Source organism: Helianthus annuus, chromosome 16 (genome assembly GCF_002127325.2).
Source record: "Helianthus annuus cultivar XRQ/B chromosome 16, HanXRQr2.0-SUNRISE, whole genome shotgun sequence".
NCBI lineage: Eukaryota > Viridiplantae > Streptophyta > Magnoliopsida > Asterales > Asteraceae > Helianthus > Helianthus annuus.
The window spans coordinates 54,998,502-55,008,392 of NC_035448.2; the positions used below are offsets into that span (position 1 = coordinate 54,998,502).

At 36.0% G+C, this 9,891-nt stretch overlaps 1 protein-coding gene across 1 annotated transcript; it reads left to right on the forward strand.

Annotated features, from left to right (window-relative positions):
- Positions 1–6,176: 6,176 nt before the first annotated feature.
- On the forward strand, positions 6,177–8,689 carry LOC110917811 (putative aldehyde oxidase Art an 7). Its single transcript, XM_022162256.2, has 3 exons — positions 6,177–6,564; positions 6,993–7,156; positions 7,261–8,689. Exons 1-3 carry the CDS (start codon positions 6,187–6,189, stop codon positions 8,456–8,458), a joined length of 1,740 nt encoding a protein of 579 aa, XP_022017948.1. The 5' UTR covers positions 6,177–6,186; the 3' UTR covers positions 8,459–8,689.
- The last annotated feature ends 1,202 nt before the right edge of the window (positions 8,690–9,891 follow it).

Here is a 9,891-nt window from a genome sequence, read left to right on the forward strand (position 1 = left end):
GATATACCGGGCTAGGATTCGAGTTACAGGAACAAGGGCCAAACCAACCACCCAAGAATGGAATCTTCGAGCGAAATCACTTGATAACCTCCTGGACGCAACTTTTCTTGCCACCAGACCATTCTCCATCAATTAGGAATCTGATGTCGTCACTAACCACATTCCTTAAATTGTACCATTTTTGAGTGTTTATTTTTTGGTTTCTAATCCGCATATATCTCACCGTTGCTCTTGATTTTCTTGACTGTATATCTCTTAAATGTCAACATATGCACGTGTGATTTAGTTTACGAAAATTTTTCAATGCCGAGAACCACAATTAGAGAGTAAAAAAGGCGTAAGGTTCACAATGGTGTAAAACTAAAATGAGATATACCGGGCTAGTATTCGAGTTACAGGAACAAGGGCCAAACCAACCACCCAAGAATGGAATTATCGAGCGAAAACACTTGACAACCTCTTGTAAGCAGCACTTCTTGCCACCAGACCTTTCTCCATCAATTAGGAATCTAATGCCGTCACTAAACACATTCCTTAAATTGTAGCCATTTTTTGAGTGTTAATTTTTTGGTGTGTAATACGCATATATATCACCATTGCTCTTGATTTTCTTGACTGTATATCTCTTAAATGTCAACATATACACGTGTGATTTAGTTTACGAAAAATTTTCAATGCCAAGAACCTCGATCAGAGAGTAAAAAAGGCGTACGGTACACAATGGTGTAAAACTAAAGTGGGATATACCAGGCTAGGATTCGAGTTACAGGAACAAGGGCCAAACCAACCACCCAAGAATGGAATCGTTGAACGAAAACACTTGACAACCTCCTGGAAGCAGCTTTTCTTTTTCTCCATCAATTAGGAATCTGACGCCGTCACTAAACACATACCTTAAATTGTAGCCATTTTTTGAGTGTTTATTTTTTGGTGTCTAATCCGCATATATATCACCATTTCTCTTGATTTTCTTAAATGTATATCTCTTAAATGTCCACATATACACGTGTGATTTAGTTTACGAAGATTTTTCAATGCCGAGAACCTCGATCAGAGAGTAAAAAAGGCGTAAGATTCACAATGCTGTAAAACTAAAATGAGATATACTGGGCTAGTATTCGAGTTACAAGAACAAGGGCCAAACCAACCACCCAAGAATGGAATCGTCGAGCGAAAACACTTGACAACCTCCTGGAAGCAGCTTTTCTTGCCATCAGACCTTTCTCCATCAATTAGGAATCTGATGCCGTCACTTAACACATTCCTTAAATTGTAGCCGTTTTTTGAGTGTTTATTTTTTGGTGTCTAATCCACATATATATCACCATCGCTCTTGATTTTCTTGACGGTATATCTCTTAAAGATACCTACAAAAAATAGTTGATAGTTAGACAAATGATTTGCATAACAGACCACAATAGTTCAAGTTAAAGTTACAATACAAGTTTGGAGACGTGGAGTACATGCTCGTATAAAACTTGACTGAATTCAACTTTAATCAAACAATTATAATAGATCAATTAATCCTTGATATATAAATATTTATAAAATCAAAGTTTAATAACCATATCTGGTACATTACACACGTTCAAATCTGATTTAACTTCAATCAAACAGTTATAACAGATCAATTAATCCTACTTAGATGACTCAACATTTACTAATCGTATCTATATTTAGTAAATAAAAACAACTAAAACATATACAAAATTGACAACTGCAAGTCACTTAACACATCAAATATGAAATAATTCAAATAAACAACATAATGTGTCTACAATAAGGATACTTGCGACCACACCATGCCCCCTGCCGCCTCCTGCTATAAAACCACGACGTCTGCCGGCATCAGCTGTACTACGTGCCATGATACTACAAAAAAAAAAGAAAGCTAATTATGCTTTGCATCAGCTACATCAAGTCATAGTAACCAATTCCAACTTTAATACAACACATAGCAGAAGTACACTTCAAATCCAGAATCAAATTAACAATAATAACCTTAAAATACCTCTGATCCGTGAAACGACGTGAAATCGAGAACAACTTCGACGAACCAGCAAAAGTGTGACGGAAATTGGTTAGAGGAACGATTAAGGAGTCGCCGATCTAGGAACAATTGGTGAATCTTTGGTGATGTGGAGAAACGATTAGGGAATCGCACATTCGCCTATCTAGGGTTTTGCCATCGTGAATTGACAATATATAGGCGTCTAGTCTTATACTTTATATGATGAGGATACAAACGGAAAAAAATGAAATGCATTAATAGGGCATCGAGGAAAATAATAAAAGTTAATCTTTACAAGGAACAAAGTAATTGATAGTTGTTTCTAAGTCGGTATAAATATATGGAATAATTAAGCTCAAGTATTTTGACCCTAAATAATTAAATAAAGGGAAAAAGAATGTCATGACAGATGGAAGGGGGAATCGGGTGGCAACTGCTGATTGGGTGGGAGTGTGTTGACGTGTACACATGGGAATCCGCTGGGGATTTTGGCGCGACAAAGTGTCCGCTTGTGCCATGACGTCACTAGGATGTGCCGTGCTACCCTCTGTTGTTTTGTGGTCATGGTGCCAAGTCATATCTTTGGCCATTTTTATGGACATATATAACCTTTTAAGTCTAGGAACATAGTGGCATGTACCACATCACCAAATTAGGTACCTTATCAAGACAATTTTGTAACGAGATTCCTTACAATATTTACAATGTGTCAATCCCTTGTCTTGCTTATAGAATATCATGCAATGGTTTTTGAAAACATCAATTCTCTCGTAAGGAAGACTCAATGGTTCTAAACTCTTCTTCATATCATAAAAGTTTTTTGGAAGTTTATTATTTTCGGGCAACAATGCATTAATCATGGAAATGTTAAAGTTCTAAGCTGCAGTTGACACATTGAAAAGTGATTACCATGTTAAAAAACTCGTAGCCACTTGTAACTTTGAAAAACTTGTAGCCTTTTCACCCTCCCACAAAGGTTCATTAGCAGCTTCTAACATGTCATAGAATCTTTTTGCTTCTGGATTCGATACACGTCCTTCCAATGTACTTGAAGTATAATCGCATGAACAAAAGTTATCTAACACCATATGTTTGCAACCATCATCATCATTAACCTCCATTGTAGTAGAAGATTGTCCAACATCGTGGTTGGACTTTTCACCATGTTCACTCCATATTTCATAACGAAGCGTGAAACCATACTTAAACAAGTGTTTTTGTACAGTGGCTCTGTCTCTGTAACTTATATTTTGGCATTTATAACAAGGACATTTTATGACACGTGTTGTCTCACCATGCATATTCACCCTCGTATCAACCACTTCTTTTTTAGAAAAATGCGAATTCCAAAAACAATTCGACATTGTCATCGTATTTAGAATTAAGAAATCCATTACTATCGGTCTTTTCATACATCCACTCTCGATAAGTATACCACGCCACTACTACTCGAATTAATCCTATCATATTATAAAGCTCGATTTATGACAGAATTTGAAAAGGGTAAAAGGGTCATTTTTAAAAATGTAACACTAGGTGTTTTAGTACTTAAAAAAATTCAAACATTAACATATTAGTTCAAAAACATTAAAAATCAAATAGTTCTACAAAAACTATAACTTATAAATTATAAATAACTAAACTTCATATTTCTAATAAGCTATATTAGTTCAGATTTCAAAAGCACAAACCAGTCGCATATATGATTCATTTTACACTGAGAGTTGTCAGTTGAGAAATCAATTCAAATTTAAGAATTTAGAGTGTAATGTAACCTAAAGTGATGGTTGATGTGTCGTTGACTCACTGGAGAAAGAAGTAGCGCTGACTTGCCGGAGAAAGAAGTAGCGTTGACTCACTGGAGAAAGACGTATCACCGATTCGCCGGATAAAGAAGCCGTCGGAGAGGGTGAGCGACTGATGTTGGTAATTAGATGTGAAACATACGACCAAAATAGGATTTAGAGCTTTAAGGGAAATGAGCTCAAATTTAAATTTGGGCCAATTTCTTAATTTTTTTTTGGGCTAACAAGAAACAACTAGCCTCACTTATTGGTTTTATACTATTGGTTTTCTACTATTAAATGATTTTTATATACTAATTTATTGGTTTTTAGTTTACTAGTAAATAATTTTTTTTTTCCGTTCAGAAAGTTGTTCATAAATAAAGTTAAATAATTTATTGCAAACAATGTAAAACATGGTTTCTCTTGTACCAAATAAATAAAGTTATGATATCGTTTGTTGTTTTGTTATGATTATATGACTTTACCATAATCTGAAGGTTAATTTAAATAAAGTAAGTAAAGTTAATTTGTTAAAAATAATTGGTTGATAAATTGTTAAAAAATACATAGAGTAATTATATATTTTTTTTTTCAATAACCGTAAAGCCAAACATTCCAACAGTTTTTTTTAATGTTTTGTATACAATTATGTATGTTTAGAATTCTCGTATTTACGATAGCTTTGGACGGTCTTAACTTTTTCTTTTTTTTATTTATCTCGTATTTAGCGGTCGCAACTTTAGTTTTTTCCTTATTCTTGTATTTGTGACCGTTTTCCGACACTATTCAACTAATTTGCGACTGCAAATATGCGATCATAAAATTTGCGACCGTTTGGTGACTGAATCTAGGTTGGTCTGTAGTTGTGCGGTTGTTTTGAATTTGGTCACAAACCGGTTGCTAATTTTGCGACCATCTTATGTTGCTCGCAAATTTTGGTCGCAATTGTTTAGTTTTCTCGTAGGGATGAACCCTGAACACTAACCTTGAATATAGTCGAACAAGACATACTTAAGTTTATAATTGATCAGCCATATATATTGTTGATGAACAATCACGTGGATTGGTAATCGACACCCTATGCCGTATTATATTAGTTTTCAACTTTATGAATTGACACCATCACCCTAAAATTTTCAGACATGGCTAACAACTTTTCAAACTTCTACAAAACAATTAAGGCTGACATGGCTAACAACTATTGCTAACAAATTACTCCACTTCAGTGCTTCTGTCCCATTGTGTAGAACCATTCCTTTTGTTTGAATTAATCTCAAAAGGGTGTACAAAATGCTGACGTATTATAGAGAGTAAATTACAAAAATCGACTTTTATGTATGTCACTTATTGCAATCATAGAGAGTAAATTACAAAAATCGACTTTTATGTATGTCACTTATTGCAATCTGTGTCCTTTATCTTTAATAATTACAGAAAACGTACTCGATGTTTGCAAACCCTTGCAAGTTTATGTCCTTTAACACTAACTCATTTAATTTTTTGTGGTTAAATCTGACTAAATGGACCCCACATGAGGGTATTTTGGTCATTTTACTCTCATGTGGGGTCAATTTATTCAGATTTAACCACAAAAATACCGTCATATGGGGTCCATTTGGTCAAATTTAACCACAAAAATTAAATGAGTTAGGGCTAAAGGACATAATTTGCAAAAGTTTGCAAACATCGAGTACGTTTTCTGTAATTATTGAAGACAAAAGACACAATTTGCAATAAGTGACATGCATAAAGGATGATTTTTGTAATTTACTCTATTATAAAAGAAAAAAAGTTGTGATTGTGATGTAGGGGCTGTTTGGCAACATCTGAATGGTTAAGTGCTGAACTAGTAAGAGGTCTGAACCATTAAGAGCCTGCTGAACCAGTAAGAGGTCTGAATCATTAAGAGCCTGTATGATACTTAACCGTTCAGATGCAAATGTCTGGCCAATTCAGATTAGAGGTCTTAACCATTCAGACTCTGTATAAATCTTAACCATTCAGAGGCAAATGTCTGAACCATTCAGACATGTTCTCGTGAAATAAACAGTCTGAACCATTAAGTGCTGAACCAGTAAGAGGCCATTAAGAGCCTCATTAAGAGGTAAACAAACAGCCTCCGTACATATTGAAAAAAATTAACCGCACTTTTCACTGTGGCGCCAAAAACATTTAGTTTAGGATAACAAATAATTTGTGCCCTTAATTAGAATGCAATATTGAAATCTAAAACATATATTTTCGATTGTTTATGGTTAATAATAACCTTAAACTATTGGTAGAATATATTCTCCTCTAGATTTTCGCTTGTGTTTTATCCACAAACTTTTTAGCTCATACATTATAAAGGGTATTGTATGATGATGTTGTAAACAGCTAAATGATTCAATGGATTCTTTGTTCAAAACCTATGTCACCCTCCTCATCCTCCTCCCTCGATTCTTCGTGTTTTCTGCAGGACGGAATATAGATCCTAATCTTACCAATCATATTGGTGGAGTCGATTACACAAAACCGGAGATTACGACAAATTCTAGAGGGCATTGGGATATCGATCATAAGAATGTGGGTGTGGGTGCGATGCAACTCCAATTGATGCCGAACGATAGGGTGGTCTGGTTTGATGCAACAACACTTGGGCCTTCTGCTTTAAAATTGACTCCCAAGGGAAACTGTCCGGTTAATATAGATGTAAACGACCAGCCAGATTGTTTCGCTCATGCGGTTTCTTACGACTGGATTAACAGAAAAGTTAAACCCATTGTGGTATGTTTCTGATGAACCATTGCCAAAATATGAAGATAGCTAATATTTATTGTTGGAAAATCAATTTATTTACTGGGGGTTTAAGATAATTTGAAACGAAATTACATTCCTTTGACACATGTAAGGTATGTAGTTATCTCAAAACTTAAAATATCAAATAATGACCTACTCGAAAATTAATATATTTCACAATCATTGATCGATATGTCTGTTTTTATTCCGGTGTTTTCGGAATTGGACCGGACCAGCCGGTCCAGACTGATTGGACAGGGAAGCAGACCAGAGGTCTATTGTTGACCAGGCTGGCTATCAGTTGGACCGGATTTCCCACATTTAATTTCTTTCCAATATCATTTATTGATTTGTTTAGAAATTTCTTCTGGACCATCATAAATATAAATGTTAACGTCACCTTGTGTTTCTGGCAGTTGTCAGGTGAACCATGGTGCTCATCAGGAAACTTGTGGCCTAATGGTAACCTTATGGCTACCGGAGGTACCTTCACTGGTGTAAAAACCGTTAGAATGCTGCCTAAAGATAATCTGAATGCCAACTTTATTGACAGAAAAGGTGCTCTTGGTGACAACAGATGGTATGCAAAAAAAAAAAGCTACCAATTGTGCATACATTATAAAACCACTATATAGCTAAATACATTGTATTATCATATGATCACTAAAATATAACCGATCACAGGTATGCAACTAATCAGGTTTTGGAAGATGGGAGAGCAATAGTGGTAGGCGGTCGGGACGCCTTCAGCGTAGAGGTCGTGCCACCATCACTAGACTTCAAACCCATGAGATTCGACTTGCCTTTCCTCAAAGAAACATGTACCCCTCCTAAGGGACTTTACCGATTCATCGAAAACAATCTCTACCCGTTTGTTTACCTACTTCCTGATGGAAATGTATTCATTTTCGCCAACGATCGCTCCATCCACTTAAACCCTTTAACAGGAAAGATTATATTAGAATATCCTAGGTTACCAGGGGGATCGCGAAACTACCCGGCCTCCGGTGTGTCTGCTATTCTTCCCCTCAAAATGTCCGAAGACAATTCGCATCCTCTTAACGTTGAAGTCGTTGTTTGTGGTGGTAACAATCCGGAGGCATTTGAAATGGTTGATGCAAAGCCTGCCCAGCAAAAGGTTTTTGTTCCAGCTTTAAGAGATTGTCATAGAATCCATCCAATGATGATGAATGCTGCAAAATGGGAACAAGAAGAAGATATGCCAACACCAAGAGTGATGGGTGATATGTTACACCTTCCAACAGGAGAGCTCATCATCCTAAATGGCGCTAAAAAGGGTGTTGCTGCCTGGGAGAATGCTATAGATCCTAACTTTACCCCACTCATATATTCTCCTTTTAAGCCTATGGGTCAAAGGTTTAAAGAAATGCGTCCTACAAGTATTGCTAGGATGTACCATTCCAGTGCAGCATTGCTACCTGACACAAAGATCTTGGTCGTTGGCAGCAACCCTCACCAGTTCTACACTTTCAATGTCCCGTACCCGACAGAGTTGCGAGCCGAGAAATTCCACCCTCCGTACTTGGACAAAGCACTCAACAAAGACAGGCTTGAAATCAATGCCGCTTGTACTGATAAGGTGTTGAAGTATGGAGCACCTTTTAAGGTAACAGTCACATTCAAATCTAAAATACAGTTGAAGCTCGGTGAGGCTAAGATAACCATACTTTACCCACCATTTACAACTCATGGTTTCTCCCAAAATCAAAGACTTATTGTTCCTCCGATTAAGAAGATTGAAAATAACGTTATCACCGCACTCGCGCCACCGTCAGGAAAGATTGCGCCACCTGGTTACTATGTGTTGTTTGTCAATCGCCTTGGGGTTCCTGGACAGGGTATTTGGGTCCATATTGACTAGTAAAGGTCTTTGTGTTGTTGCAAGCATATAAAGTTTTTGAGCTTTTCCTATGTATCTTATTCGAAATGTAGTTTATAGTGATGAATTAAGGGACACACTTGGCTTTCATGACCTTGTTAAGGGGAAATGTATAACTAGTTTCGGTCGTAATGCTAGTTGTAAAATAGTATGTAAAGTTTACTTACATAATTACATTTATAAAAATACTGGACACCAGTTACTTGCTCTTAATTTGCACATTTTATGTTGTTGGTGTCATTTTTTGGGTGTCATACTATTTTTTTACCTAAAGCTTCAACAGATTTAATAAAAAAAAAACTTAATATCGGGAATAATCGATACAAATATGAAACACGGAAACCAATAGTCCTGGCCACATGATTTTGTTCGACCGAATTTAAAAGAAAGTTGAATTGTCTTATTGTAATTTCATACATTAATGTTTTTTATATATTTAGATTGTATCACTACAAGAAAGCATAAAAGAAAGTTGAATTGTCTTATTGTAATTTTTATACATTAATGTTTTTTTTATATATTTAGATTGTATCACTATAAGAAAGCATAGTTTTAGCAGCCACATGTCGCTGGTAAAGAGGTCATCGCTAATAGTAAGCCGCTAACGAACAAAATGTCGTCGCTAATACGCATATCGCCGCTATTGGTTATGCCGGTGGGTTTGCCCGAACGTTCGTCGGAGATGGATTTCCAGATTATACGACTTGTCGGAACTATTAAATTTCTTATGAAGTGATCAATAACTTAAACAAAGTTACACAAAGTTGCCATTTTCAACATATACATTCAACTCGTACATTTAAAAACTTAAACAAAGTTGCTTATCACTACAAGAAATACCTACTATTAGCGTCGTCGCTAATAGTTGATCCCTGTGAAGTTGAAAAAGTTTTGATCTTGGCCCTTTATGAGAAGATGATCCAATGGCTTGGGTTGTTTCACTACAAGAAAATCAGCTTTAGGGGCGACAAATATCGTCGCTAAAGCTAGCAAAATCATCGCTAAAGCTAGAAAAAGGCAATAGCGGCGATTTGTCGTCGCTAAAGCTGTCGCCGCCACTGCTTTGTCCCTATTGCTTGATTTTCGTCGCTAAAGCATGTTTCCGCTATTGCTGATTTCGTCGCTAAAGCCTGTTAATCAATAGCGACGACTAGTGTCGCCACTAAAACCTTTTTTTTGGATTTTTCTGGTTTTTTCGTTTTTTCCAGTTTTTTTTCTTATTAAAACTTGTCCATTTATGGTTCACGACACACAAAAACTAACCAAACATAAACTACATAAGCGTAAACTACATAAACGTCACAATCCGAAATCGTTTTAAGTCACTAATACATCATAAAACTACTTAACATCTAAAATGTCATAATTTTAAATCATATCCGTGTCATCATCGTTGCCATCATCCGCTTCTTCAC

What these genes read in the sequence shown, in the direction of transcription:
- LOC110917811 (XM_022162256.2), top strand. Translation starts at nt 6,187, where the DNA reads ATGGATTCTTTGTTCAAAACCTATGTCACCCTCCTCATCCTCCTCCCT. An exon ending in GAAAAGTTAAACCCATTGTG is followed by an intron (nt 6,565 to 6,992) that starts GTATGTTTCTGA and finishes TGTTTCTGGCAG; the next exon opens with TTGTCAGGTGAACCATGGTG. An exon ending in GCTCTTGGTGACAACAGATG is followed by an intron (nt 7,157 to 7,260) that starts GTATGCAAAAAA and finishes AACCGATCACAG; the next exon opens with GTATGCAACTAATCAGGTTT.